This window comes from Stegastes partitus, unplaced genomic scaffold (genome assembly GCF_000690725.1).
Source record: "Stegastes partitus isolate 25-593 unplaced genomic scaffold, Stegastes_partitus-1.0.2 Scaffold229, whole genome shotgun sequence".
Classification (NCBI taxonomy): domain Eukaryota; kingdom Metazoa; phylum Chordata; class Actinopteri; family Pomacentridae; genus Stegastes; species Stegastes partitus.
This window is the reverse complement of record NW_007577960.1, coordinates 123,307-137,458: the sequence shown is the minus strand read 5'-3', so window position 1 is coordinate 137,458 and position 14,152 is coordinate 123,307. Positions and strand designations below refer to the sequence as shown.

At 40.1% G+C, this 14,152-nt stretch overlaps 1 protein-coding gene across 2 annotated transcripts in view; it reads right to left on the bottom strand.

Moving 5' to 3' along the window:
* Positions 1 to 10,583: 10,583 nt before the first annotated feature.
* The window catches only part of adamts18 (ADAM metallopeptidase with thrombospondin type 1 motif, 18), a 75,476-nt gene continuing 71,907 nt past the window's right edge, over positions 10,584 to 14,152 (bottom strand). Inside the window, exons 23-24 of one of the 2 annotated variants that reach the window (XM_008281310.1) lie at positions 13,353 to 13,551; positions 10,584 to 11,480 (exon numbers count right to left, since the gene is read on the bottom strand). In XM_008281310.1, the coding sequence (XP_008279532.1) occupies positions 11,365 to 11,480; positions 13,353 to 13,551 (315 nt within the window). In that variant the 3' untranslated portion in view covers positions 10,584 to 11,364. Of the gene's footprint in view, positions 11,481 to 13,352; positions 13,552 to 13,709; positions 13,847 to 14,152 lie in introns of those variants that run through there. The other variant, XM_008281311.1, reaches the window with a different exon arrangement.

Below are 14,152 nucleotides of genomic sequence, written 5' to 3'. Positions count from 1 at the left end.
GCAGATTCCCACTGAGTGACCAGACAAATACCAGACATTGAGTGTCTAACTGGGTGTGATAATCATGGTGGTCATAGGGAGGGCAAGGCAGTTTAGCATACAAGACAACACTTAATGCTACACAAATTTTAAAGCTGCCCCATCGCAAAAAGATTAAACTGTCCTATTTTGTGTGAAAGGGGTCTTTTGTAGTGATAAAATCAAAACAGATTTATCAACAAACTGTGTGGTTCCTTTCAGCTCTAGAGAACATTTTAGTGTCTTTGAGCTCCTTGTTTTGCTTTTATGGCCTGCAGCTTTAATGTTTTCATTTTATAAGTATTTTAGCTGTACATCCTACTCGGCACTAATTAGTCGACAGGCAAAGATAGCCGCTAGCTGGTAATAGAGGATTTATCAGATGAAGGGCAGTATTTATGTCTCAGGAGCTGGTAGAGGTGACAGGCGGGAGAATGTTGGAGTTGCATTTGTCAGGTCTTACACTGCCCTCAAGTGGCCAAAATGTACATGAATGCAGGTTTTAAAGGGACAATATGTAACACAACAAAGAATCATTTAGCTTTTCATTGGCTGAATACTTCACTATGTTCATGGCTAGTTACTAAGTTTGCAATGCAATGCAATATGCCATGTATTTGTTTAAATAAAGAAACTCTGAATTGTGTGAGAATCCTCTGTTGGTTTGTCACTACAAGCAACACTTTCACATTCGACATTCATAGATATCTACCATTATTAATAGGCCTTGGTGTCATGCTAGTTTCTTAATTATGGAACTGCTTGGTGAGGAAGGGGGTCAGGTTGCTGTAGATGGTCTTCATTTTTGGTTATAAGAACAAATAAAGACTTGCACTTGTTAACTGTGATATATTTACAAGTGTGGTCTTTTGGTTTCAGGAGTTTTTTTCAAAAATCAGTCTGGTGCTTAAAGGATTTCACTTAGTGAAGTCCAGGGGCATACCTGTGATCTGAGTGTGTGAATGAGACTATTTTGATTTTCATGGGAGCCAGGTGATCAAGACAGGAGTAAGATCCGAATCAGAATCAGTTTATTGTCCTTGCACATGTCACAAGTACAGCGCAACAAAAACAAAAGTTAAGGTCATAGGGATTAACAGATTGTGGAGGCAGGGATGTAGACCTTTTACAATAGAAGCGAGGGAGACATAGATTTGAGATTTCTAGGGGATATCATGCATTCCTCTTTTTGGATAGGGGCAGGGATGTCAATGTTCAAACTCACTGTCAGGTGGCCAGAGTTGATGTATTGTAAGACCAGTAGAGGAGACCAAACCCAGGATGTGACACTGGCCGTACGTAGGTGACAACCACTCATCCTCACATTCACACAATTGAGAATCACCATTTATCCTACCATGCATGTCTTTGGACTGTGGGAGTAAGCCAGAATATCAAGAGGAAACCCATACATAGGGAGAACAGCCAACCACCTGGTTTGAACCCACAACCTTCTTGCTGTAAGGTGCCACCATTCAAGTACCAAGGAAATCAATTTTGATATACAAATAAAAAGCTTGGAATTTGAATCAAACTTGCTGCAAACCTGCCTCAAGTTTTTCACAATATAACCAAAAGTTTACTACAAATTCACCACAGATCCAATCCTGCACATAAATGGCAAACTTGTTACCAGCACATTATCAGAAGTTTAGCACTACTGACAAACTGTGGTGGAAAACCCCTGGTGGTGATGTTTGCTAGCAGTGGCAAACTTCCTAATATTGCCAGAAAGACACTAACAGGTTGCCACTAGTAGCTGATACTAGCAAATTTGTGGCAACACTTTCTGGAAAATTAATTTCTTTCTGCAAATCAACCACAAGTTTGACACAAATCTGCTGCAGACATTTTGCATTTGTAAAGGAAGCATTAGCACAAAGCTGTGATAAAGTGCCAAGAGTCTACTGAAAGACTATCCACGGAGGAAAAGTTCTAAGCATAACAGTAGCAAGACAGCAGCAATCCAGGGAGGAGGGGAGGCCTGGAGGGGCACCGGCCTGTTAGCCCTATAATCCTGTCTGGAAAACGGAGGTAAACCTGGTGCAGTAGAGAAAACCCGCCTGAACCGGCCAGAAAAGAACAGCGAGGGAAGAGGAGTAACAGAAAACATCTCACAGAGTTGTGTATTTAGGATACAAAGTATGAGTAACAGCAGTAGTCGAGTTGTAAAAAAATTTCAGAGGGGATGGTGGATTTTATTTTTTGGGATGGATATTTTGCCCTGATGACAGTGCATATGATGTGAAACAAACCATGTACCCTTTTTATTTGTGTTAAAGCTCAAAGATAAGTATTTTACTATCCTAAAACAACATATGTGGCATGGATGTTATATGTCAGATTCTCCTGTAATTGATCTTGACCAACATCGCTCAGAACTGGAGTCAGTCCCCAGGCTGTCATGGCTATCACTGCTCCTACGCAGTAAGAGGTAAATGTAGAGGACCACTTTTCTTACTGGGTTCAAGTGCAATTTCATACTCATGGTACTTTTAGATTTGGTAATTTATCTACTGAAGTGTGAAACAAAACCTCACAAGAACTGCAAATGAAACTCTGAAACCTCTCAAGACAGGTCAAGTTAATTTTAATTCAAATGCAAAAATTTAATGAACAAGTTGAAACAATTTACAAAATTTGAAAATTAATATCAAAAATGTATACAAATACACCTACATCTGAGATATTTTAAACTTGAGGTGGCCAGCCTCAAAAGACAAAATAGGAAAAGTAAAATGGAAAACTAATCAGTTTTTTCAATAGCTGCCTACCCAATTCTCCCCTAATTCACAGAAGTTTCCTAAGATTTTCATAACCATGTATTCGTCTAGTTGTGGTTAAAATGTTCATGTGACTGAAGCCACGCTCACACTCAGCTGTGGAGATGACCAGTGTGTTCACAGCTTGAAGGAGGAGTTTTAGCTCTTCTGGCGCTGCTGGTTCCGTTTCATCAACAGCTGTAAGAAAACAGCATTGGCCAAATAAAGGTTATTATAAATTTAGATTTGCTCCCAAAGCAGGCACAAGGTTTTGAGAGACTGTTTAAAGTTAAGCCCATACTAATAATGTTCATTAATGCCTGTATGTTCTGATTTGACTCTTGTGACTACAGTATCTGACTTCTCCTTTCACTATGATAAATGACGTTAATGTTGAACTCTTTGCATGTTTGTATAGCCTGGAGAATCCCAGACAAACGTTATCTTGCTCAGCCCAGACTGATAAAAGCAAAACTAAACCCCATTGAGAAGCCAAACCCGAGTCAGCCAGTAACGGCTAGTGTCAATAGCAACCTAGCATCATTAGCTGTGTTGTTATCACTACGTTCAGAGATTACACATTTGGTGACAGAATTGTTGGTTTATGGAAAGTAATGACTGATTTTCATGATTTTTGACTTACCTAAAATGTCACTTTTTTCCTCTTAAATCCAAAGTCCCTCAGATCGAGCTGTCCTCATCGTTTGGCCATGGTGCTAAAATCGTAACACCGCTACTTGCGCTACTACGCCGCTCACTGACGTTGATGAAAAAGAAAAAAGAAACGTTGTGTTACATTCACGTGTGCCTGCTCTCCCACAGTGTGGGATTATCAACAAAGCGGATGCGCGCGCAACTTGACGGCCAAAAGAACGATCCCTTTGAACGCAAATCCCCCTAAATATTGGAATAGTGGTTATATTTCCATTGTCAGAAATTCAGAATAGTAGTAATGTTTCCACATTCATTGGTAAAAATGGCTCGAGATGGACAGGGGGGATGACCGTTTCAGAGGAGGGATGATTTTTTAACATTTTTATTTCAGGGGGGATGCTATCCCCCTTCATCCCCCCTCAACTCGAGCACTGAGTAACAGTATTTAGTAGTTAAAATTCAGCTTACCACCATTTTATGTTTGGCCAGAATAAAAGTAACTAGTTACCAGGGAAAGTAACTATTGTGTTATTCTTTTTTTTTAAGTTTACATGTCTAAGAATTTGGATTTTTTTCTAAGCAGAATACTGTACTTAAAGTGTTTTCTTTCAGAAAAATACAAAGTTTCACAATATAACAATTAAGTGCTTTTAACTCTCTGTACATACTGTACTGTTCAAGTATTTTTTTTAACTCTCTGGAGTGTAAATTAAGTAAATCAAACCTTCATACAACTGGTAGACATACTGTGCTACAAGTATTTATTTTTTTTAAAGACAAAAGAAACAGTTTAACAATATGAAGCAGTGACATGCGGTCAGGGGAGGCAAGTGAAGCAGAGCCTCCCCTGCTATCACGGAAAGAAAAAAAAAAAGAAAACGATGAAATAATTTAAATGGTTATATTTATCCAGTGATTTGTACTATGAAGTATCTGAAGTAACTGCACTGGCTGCCATGAAGTGACAGTGTGATGCTGTCTGGATGTCACCAATAACTTGGTTCAAACACAACTAAAATACTGTGGCGGGCTGTGCAGAAGGATGACACTGGATAACCTCTTGTCTTGCACACCACACAAGTAGGCTCTTTTATTTTGACACATGAACAACATACACATGTGAACAGTGACGGGCAGACATCACACAGACTACACATCTCACTCGCGGTGCTATCAACATGACACTTACTAAACTGTCTCAACCAACTGAACCATAAAAGCACAATAAACCAAAACACTGACAACAATGTTAAACAACACAAACCACAATAAACACATTTATAAACCCATCACCCCAAACTCCCATGGTGCATTGCAGCACAACTGTTCAGTCTTAGCAATCCGGCTCTGGGATCGCTACAATATGAACTGATTTTCCATACTTTAGCTGATGTATATAACAATATACAGTGGGTTTTTCTGTTACCAACTGTATGTGTGTAACGTGTTTGGTGTGCTGAGCGATCATAAACGGCTGACAAGAGGTTCTAGGTGAGGAAGGCAGTTCTCTGGCCTCATGGCAGGGGTCGCTTGTGATCCCAGACATTCTTCTTGTGACTCCGCGACTGCAGAGTAAGTGAAGGCAAGCTAGACTGGGTACGATCATAGACTGTATAAAAGATGGACGTAGCAACCGGCCCTGAAAAATGAAGCCAACCTGGAAGTGTCAAAAACCTGCAATACCACTACGTCCGCAGCTGCTGGCTCCAAAAATCCAAGTTGTCAAGCAGGAAGTAGCAAAACCCTGGCTTCATTTTCTCAGTGCAGAAACCAACGGGTGACGTCACGGTAGCTACGTCCATCTTTTATACAGTCCATGGGTATGATCTACAGTTAGCAAGTCAAGTGCAGTGAAGGAAGATAAGGAGACTTTTACAAAAAAGTAACAAATATTTTGTCCAGAAGGAGCAGGGACTTCATTTAAAGGTAAAGGTAAGACCACAATATCTTTTTTAAAACAAATGAAATATGCATTTTGTGGGCTACAGTTTGTATGTATAAAGAATGCAGATATGAAACATAATCCATAAACTGCTGCCAATCAAATGGCAAATAAGCTACTCTATAGAGTGCATATTTTTGTAAATCTGATTCTGATGAAGTCAGTGCCTCACCAGAACCTCATCGCACGTCACTGATATGAAGTACTTTTAACATCGTACTGAAAATATGAATTACTTGGACAAATCCAACTTTAGCTCCTGAACATTCTTTCATTCATTCATTCATTCATTCATTCATCTATGCAAACACATGCTCTTTCCTCACACTCATCCATCCATGCATCCAAGCTGGAGCAGAAAAATCCAGCTTTAGCTGCTTGGAGGGCGCGGTGCTGCATCCTTCTTTGTTAGCAGCGCTCATGTTAGCCACACCAGAGGGTTGTGCTACAAAGCCAGATTAGTGGGTTAGCGAGGTATGTTGAGCTTAAAGCCAGAGTTTTCAGTATCACGAAGGTGGCTCTCTTTTTACCTGGCTAGATCTCCATGGTAACCTATACTGTGGGAATAACCTGGGGCCTGTACTACGAAGTAGGATTTGGGGTTACCGAGGTAACTTCACGTTAAATCCTGGGTTTTCGGTCCTACGAAGGTGGTTCCCTTTTTACCGGGGTACATCACCATGGTAACTTACGCTGAACGGCTAACCTGCTCTGCCTCAGGTTATGTTGGAGATTGAGATCACCAGGTATTAAAGCACTGCCCACTGAAAGTCAGTTCTCTCCTGTAAAACTTCAGAGGGAGCAGAAAACAAAGCAGTTCTCAACAAAATGGCATCAGCGGCATTAATAGAAGACCCGCTACACATCAGGGCATGATAAGATAAGATAAGATAAGATATGCCTTTATTTATCTCACAGTGGAGAAATTCACATCTTATCAGGGCATGAACTGTGAGGGATCACTGAGGAGTGTGAGGTTTTTTTGGGACCGGCAAAACAGCGCACCCTGATGAGGATTTCTGAGCTCCTGCCTTCCTTCATTCATTCCTTCATTCAATGTCAAAGCAATGTCATTATTATTTCCATACCAATATCACCCCACAACAGTAAACTGACTTTAGCATTAAAGCTTGTATTTGTAGGATACATTAATAAGCTACACCGCTTTGAATTATGTTTTTGTTTGTTCTTTATTTGTTCCCACGTCCATTTTACACTGCCAGGGTTGCAGCTGAAAGTAAAAAAATGTTAGATATGTCACAAGTATATATATTAGGCAATAAATTAATAAAAGGAATCCTCAGATTGTCTTGTTGATATCTGACTGATTATCTGATACGATCAGTGATCATATTATATTTTATTATAAACTAATGAACGTATTCATTCCCACAGTCAGCAGTTTTCTGTCAGCATTCCTTCCTGGCGTTGGCCTCTGCAACGGTGCTGCTTTTTCCTCCTGATCGTGAAAGCAAGAAAAAAGTGAACAACTTTGCAGCTCCTGTGGCTGAGAGCCAAGTCGGATGACAAGAACTTCAATAAGTAGCTTTCATTTATAACGCATCCCATTTAATTGTTAGTATCGGTAATGGCATTGTAACGACAGAAATAGTAATTAGTTAGATTACCTGTTACTGAAAAAAATAACGCCATTAGTAACGCTATACCCTAGTGAGGATTAAGTGGTGTATAGATAATGGATGGATAGTAACGCCATTATTCCCATCACTGGTCTTTCCTCGTGTTTACTAATTGTATACTTCCTGGAAGCGGGGCGCGGCACATAAGTGTTCCTTTTGTAAATACATGTATATACTCTTATTTGTCTTTTTATACTTTATTTTTTATACTTCTGCACCATTGGAGTTGTCCTTTAATTTCATTGTACCTTGTGTATGATGACAGTTAAAACATTCTATTCTATTCTATTTTATTCTATGAAGCTCGAAAAATTTTTCGTGATCATGTGTTCTTGGCCCAGGCTCTGATTGGCAGTTGCAGATTTTCTCATTGGGCGCAGTGAAAAAGTTAGTCGTTTTAGTGGTTAGTAGTTTGTTTTTGTTTTTTTTTTTTCATTGTTTATGTTGTGTGTTTTGAGTTTGTACAGATCCTGTAAATATTGATGAAAGTTTGATGAATGGTTTTGAAATGTAGTTCTAGTAAGTCTTGATAATGTTAAATTAGATTATGATTAGAATATCCTCCAAAAGTAGAACATTTGCATTTCTGTAAATAGTTGTGCCTGATGTTAGTCATATTCTAATTTCTGATTTTTTTTTTTTAAAAAAAAAAGGTCAATTGCAGACTGCGCCCTCCACCAAATATTTTCACCAGCCACCACTGGTCAGAATACAGTCACATTCTGAAAATCACTAGATTACATAAAGTGGTCACTTTGTTAAGTCAGCATCTTGCTAACCCTAACCCTCTGAAATGTGTCAGTAGTTATTGCTGAATGCTTGGTCAAAAGAACTGCCCAGTGAGTTACTTCCTCAGGCAAATTGCTCGCTACTGTAGATCAGCATGTTAGCATTGTGGCATAGAAGCTAGCTTGCTAAGTGCTAGCTAACAAACAAACCACTGTACAGACCACACAACTAACAATATGTGATGTATACTATGTGGCAGGACAGTTATTTCTATCTAATACCTCTTTAAATGCTGTTAAACTTTTAGACAACCATTTGAGAACTAGAACTCCTCAGAGAGGGCTGCAAGGTGGCTTGGTGGTCGCCTCGGAGCTAGAAGGTCGCCAGTTCGGTCCCGGAGGACACCTGGGTCTTTCTGCGTGGACTTTGCATGTTCTCCCCGTGTAGCATTCTCTCCAGGTTCTCCAGCTTCCTCCCACAAGTCCAAAAACATGTTGAGGTTAATTGGTGATTCTAAATTGTCCGTAGGTGTGAATGTGAGTGTGCTTGGTTGTCTGTCTCTAATTGTAGCCCTGCGATGGACTGGTGACCTGTCCAGGGTGTCCCCTGCCTTCACCCTGAGTCAGCTGGGATAGACTCCAGCCCCCCCACGACCCTCGTGAGGATTAAGCGGCGTATAGATAATGGATGGATGGATGGATGGATGGATGGATGGAACTCCTCAGAGACAGTGAGAGGCTCACCATTTAAAGAATCATAAATAGAAATCTATGGGAGAATGGTGGTTACAGAATGGATTTCCCACATTCTTTGCATTTTAACAGCCAAGCTGGGAAGCATCCAGCCATTAGTTTTGTTGCAGGCCCTAGAGAGGTGTCATTAAATTGTTTGCATGTGTTGTAAAAGTACTACTTATGGGGACAAATGCCAATATAAAAATAATTTTAAAAAAACCCCCAAAAAAACCCACTTATTTTGGGGCAAAGTCACCAAACCTTTAAGGTGGTTTTTATAAGAGTTGACTGCTGATTTAGTCGCCACAGCTTTGGTGTCCCAATGAGTTATTGACATTACAGTTATGGTTCTCTCCCCTTACATTTAGATAGGATTCTTGTCTTGTTTGCCCAAAATAACTGACAGACACATTTATGTTACTGCTATTTTAAGCTTTTACACCTATTTCATGCAGTGGAAAACAGGGAAGTTAAAAAGTATCTATTCTGGTGCTATTTTATTTGCAAGACAACAAAATGAAAAGAGAATATGGAACTATAAAGTCACAGTTTTATTTTCATCTTTGTTTACTGGTTTTTGTTCTCACTTGATGCTATGGAAAATAAAGGGCTTAGGAAAAAGTAGGTCTTCTTCTTTCTTGACAGACAAGACATCACCATCAAAGTGACATCTGGTTCAATCTGCTCGAACAGCAACAGCACTTTGTGGATGCCACATTCATCCATAGTGTATCATGAAATAATAACGTAGGAACGTGGAAATAAAATGAATTATTTTGAATATGTTACTCACTTTGGGTAATCTAATGGATTATGATCATCGGTAGTGAAATGCATTTTAAAAGTAACCCTTGCAATGCTGTCAGCAGGACAGGTTGAATAAGGTTGTGCAAAAAGTCCCAAAATCCTGGAATTGACAGGAGAAAAAACATCTTTGTGGGTTAAATAATTTTGCTAATCTAGTGAAAGTTTATTTTATTTCTGGATCGGAGTGTTGTTGGTTGGAAGTGACCAGAATTGTGCAGGACATAGGACTATAGCATCAAAGGCATTGATTGATTAAGTTCAGAGGGAGAACAGCAGCCAAAATGCACCAGCATTTGCCACCTGGCACATTTATTGTTTGAATTTTGACATTAGGGATGCATAGTAGTCACAAGACAATTAAGTCAATGTTACAAAGTCTTCTCTTTAACAAAGCAAAGCAGATAGCCTCAGCTTCTGTATAAATAAATTAGTGTTTGTGCCATGAAATACTTTTTTTTTTTAATAGAAATTATGACATATGAGTAATGCATCTTCTATTCATTCGTGAACACATTATTTATAACCTTGAATCTTATTTGTGAAAGCTTTGCATTGCTTATTTTGAGTTCTACAAAAAAAAATGAAACCTCATTTTATTCTGATTTGATATTTTCTTTGTTTCACAGAGTTGGAGCCATTGCAGTCCATGGTAACCAAAGCACCCCATCCACATTTCATTTGGTATAAATACAGGTTGAATATAAAGAAAAGGTAATGGTGATTTAATTATTTAGACATGTAGGTTAAATATAACCTTTTCCAGTAGCATTCCAATGATTGCATTTCAGTGCCAAGTGCATGACATTGAAGTACAGTCACCTAGAAAGGTTTTAGATGTCTACATGTTGTTTGACCTGTGAACCACTCACTTGGTGCTTACTGGGTAAGGGTGCCATGGTTCAATGTGAGGAGTATCACCGCAAGTTCTTTTTATGATCAGAGTGCAGGACACATGTTTGCTTCTATGAGTGAAGTGAAGCATTTAAACTATTTTTTGCTGTGAGCTGATCAACAGCAACCTGAAACGAGTGTACCATCTCTTATGTGAAACTCCACCTGCCACTTCTCTTTATTTTGACCAGACATCTGTGGTGAGCACACCTACACTGTTCCCTCTCAACAAGCAGAACCTCTTGCTATCCAGACTCTGCACCCACGCTCACCCGGCAATCATCCTCTTCTCTCCCTCTTCACCCTCCTCTCCTCTCCCCCGGCCTGCAGACAGCCTCGCTCATTATGCACCTCATTGTGGCGGTAATTGATAGAGAGAATGCAAGGAAGAAAAGAACGACAGAGAGATGTTCAAGTTATTTACCATAGTGATACAGGAGAGATAAAAACGACCACTTACAACGCAGCTGAATAAAATGTTTTACGTACACAGATAGGCATGTTTTCAGAGCAAGATAGCAAGAATGGAATGCACAGGAAAAATGTGTTCTGGTGGATCCAGCAATAGTAAACATGACAACAGGATAACGTGAAGGAGAGGTGCCGATCACTGATTACTAATGCCTCAAATAAAATCTCATCACGTGGAACCAAAGGTGACTGGAACACACCTGTGCTATACCCAAACACAGAAATAACATGTCACAGATCCACTGTACATCTGACAAAATGTAAAATCATATATTACGACCCATAATAACTTAAATAAAGGCATATGAAACCAGACGCCTTTAAATATACAACAAATAAGCAAGCTAAAAACACTATTGTCCTTTCCTGTTCTCCTGATGGCTTTCTAGTTTCAGAGGTTTCAAAAGAAAAATACTCAACAAAATAACAACATATATATTACATCAACAAGTCTTCAGATGTGACTGTCTTTCCAGTTCCAATGTGATCAGTGACCTGATGAAACCGCTTTGGCAGAAGAGCATCAGCAGCCACATTGAGAGTCAGTGTCTTCTCTCCTTTACTTCTTTACAAAATGCATTAGTCAAGTACTCCAGGAAGAAAACACAGACTGTTGAGCGCAGTTCTGTGTGTAGTGAGTCATCGGCCATGGACAGCCTCTGTGGGTGGTACTTCCTTCAGAGGCTGGGTGCCGCAAACTCACAAGTGTCAGAGCTCTATGGCTTCTTACTGGAGCAGGACTTGCAGCACTGTTGTCCATAGAACTTGTGGTTACAAACGCCATGTTGGGGAACCAAGTGGCACCAGCTGAAGTGATCCACACAGTGTTCAGCTGCAGAGGAAACAAAAAAATACAGGACAGGTCTAACTAGCTGCAAGTCATCAGTATGTTGATTGATTGTTCAGGTGAGAAAAAAAATGCTACATTTTCACAAAAGCCAAGTTGACTTGTTTAAAGCCTCTCTCCAGTAATTTCACAAGCTTCTCAAATTCATCTCTGTGTATCAAAGATTTTAAAAGATTTTTCCATGAAAAGAATTATTTCCTATTTCAAATGCCTTCGATGAAGCTCTACACTGTTGCTTCCTCCAGAATCTATAAAGTCCCAGCATCTCTTTCCACCGACCTCCCCCCATTCGCTGCAGGTGGAGCACACCAGCTCACCCACAACTCTGCTCCAACACTGTAAAACTATTGTACGCTACACCATGGCATGTTGTAATACTGGAGTACTTCAGCCATACATGTTCAAACTGGAAACCGATTTAGAAAAATGATGAATGATACAGAAAGTGCCCTTTGACAGGACTGGTTCCTTTTTGGTTGTTACAAAACATCTAAAATTCTGCATTTATAAACTGTCATTGTTACACTGCAGTTTCAAGGTGAAAATGCTCAGCCACAGGGTTGACTGCTTCAGTCAGAATACAAAAAACACAATATGGTAAACACAGTAAAACAATTGATTTTCACTAAAGGGAGATCTTTAATTATTTTTACTTCAAAAACAATAATAAAAAAAAAGAAGAAGAAGAAAAATAGATAGCCCACATGTAGATGAGACATTACAAAGTGCTTCACAATATTAAAAGAAACACAAAGCAAACAACATTAGTATAATGTTGAAAATAAGTGGAAATAAAAATAAATAAAAAGAACATGACTCAAAGTTGAAAGAAACAGGCCCTCAGCTGTGTTTTAGGGATATCCAGAGTCCAAGTTCAGTGGCAGAGAGTTCCAAAGTTTAGGGGACAACTCTTCAAAGCTACACTTTTCTGCAGTTTTGAGTGTGGTTTGAGGAATAACCAACTCTGATCTAAAGACCTCAAAGGTCTACTGGTGACATATGGTTATAGTACATATTCACTGGAGAACTCTAAAAGTAATCACAAGAGTGAACTGAATTTGGAATTAGATGGAGCCCTACTGTAGAGAGGGTCAGAAATGAAGTTACACGGGACCTGCTCATGTGCATTGTGGATCATTTGCAAACGATTCGGGGATGATTTATCCAACTCAGCAGGGCACACAGCAGACCTGAGCTTAGCAATATTCCTCGAATCACATGCACCCCCTTTCATGCTGGTCCAGAATGAGTGTCTGGACAGAAGTCACACCAAGACACAAGTGATTTACAGATTAAGAAGATGAACCAGGGATTTCCTGCACCATAGACAGTGACTTTAAAATGGTTGGCCAATAGTCTGAACACTAAAAATATTTTTGATGATATAAAAGAATGGAGGAAAAGAGGAAACTAGCATTGGAAACCATCTGGCAAGTTTACTAAATCCATGGAAAAACAGATGTATTGTCTTTCTGTTGATCATGTCTGCATGCTAATATGCTTGCCATGCCAACATGCTGGTTTTTAATGAGTGTGTTCACTACCTTAATCTGGAGAGTTAGCACGTTAAGGTGGTGAATGGCTTTGTATGCAAGTATACCACATCCTAAACTACTGCCATCCTAGTCTGATGTGTTAGCATGCTAACATTTGCAAATAAACTCAAAGCAATAGGTACAACAGAGAATCAAGACAAGTTCAAGTCAAATGACCTGTTTGTTTTTGAGAGGAATTCTTGAATGAAAGCAGAAATCTCCCCCAAAAACAAGCAATGCCAACTTCACCCGGTAGTAGTGTTTTAAGGTTATCATTAAATAAAGAAGGATAAATTTGTATTTTTCCCTCAGAGGACTTTACCTTTCAGTGACGGTCCAGCAGCTGTGACCCGGCCACCGGGGCGTTGTCCCGGAGTGGGGGGAGCAGCAGGACAGAAGTTTGTGTTACATGCCCTAGAAGTGACAGGCCTCTGGTGGGGCAGGCAGCCAGCTGCAGGGCGACCTTGTCTGAGACACTGGATGGATCGAGTCTGGACCCCTCCGCCACAGGACACAGAGCACTGAGAGAGGGGAGGGAGGAACCAGGAGTAAGACAAAAACAAAAGGAAAGGCAGGATGAGAAGAAGAAGAGGGGGCACAGAGATATAAATAGGAGAAGGAGATGAAAGTTTGAAGTGCATGGAGTAAAACAGTTGTCATAAAGGCAGCAGAGGAGGGAGGGGAAAGGATGTAGGAAAAGCCCATGCAGAGACAAAGAACAGATGAAGAAAACAAACATCCCAACTAGCATGTACTCGCCCTCTGGCGAACTGTCAGGAGATATCTTCTCTGGTGGAAACATACAGGGATCACAAGCTGGAGATCAAGCAGAATAAGACACTGTGCTATAAGAGGTTGCCCTTAAGACTTTTTGCATAATAGATGATGTAACACATAGCCTACACAACCTTCCCCAACAGGCTGAAAGAGAGTGGAGCTTTTGCATTTCATCTGACGCCCATTCCACACAACCACTGTTCCACTGCTGCCTAAGAACTGTGCTCCACCTGTGAGCTTACACCACCTACACTGTGCAGTCTGCCTCTGAGGTTTGTGGGGAAACAGAGCTGTTGGAACAGTGGAGCCATTCCTGCTCTCCTGTCTTGTAGTGATCAGAGTTTT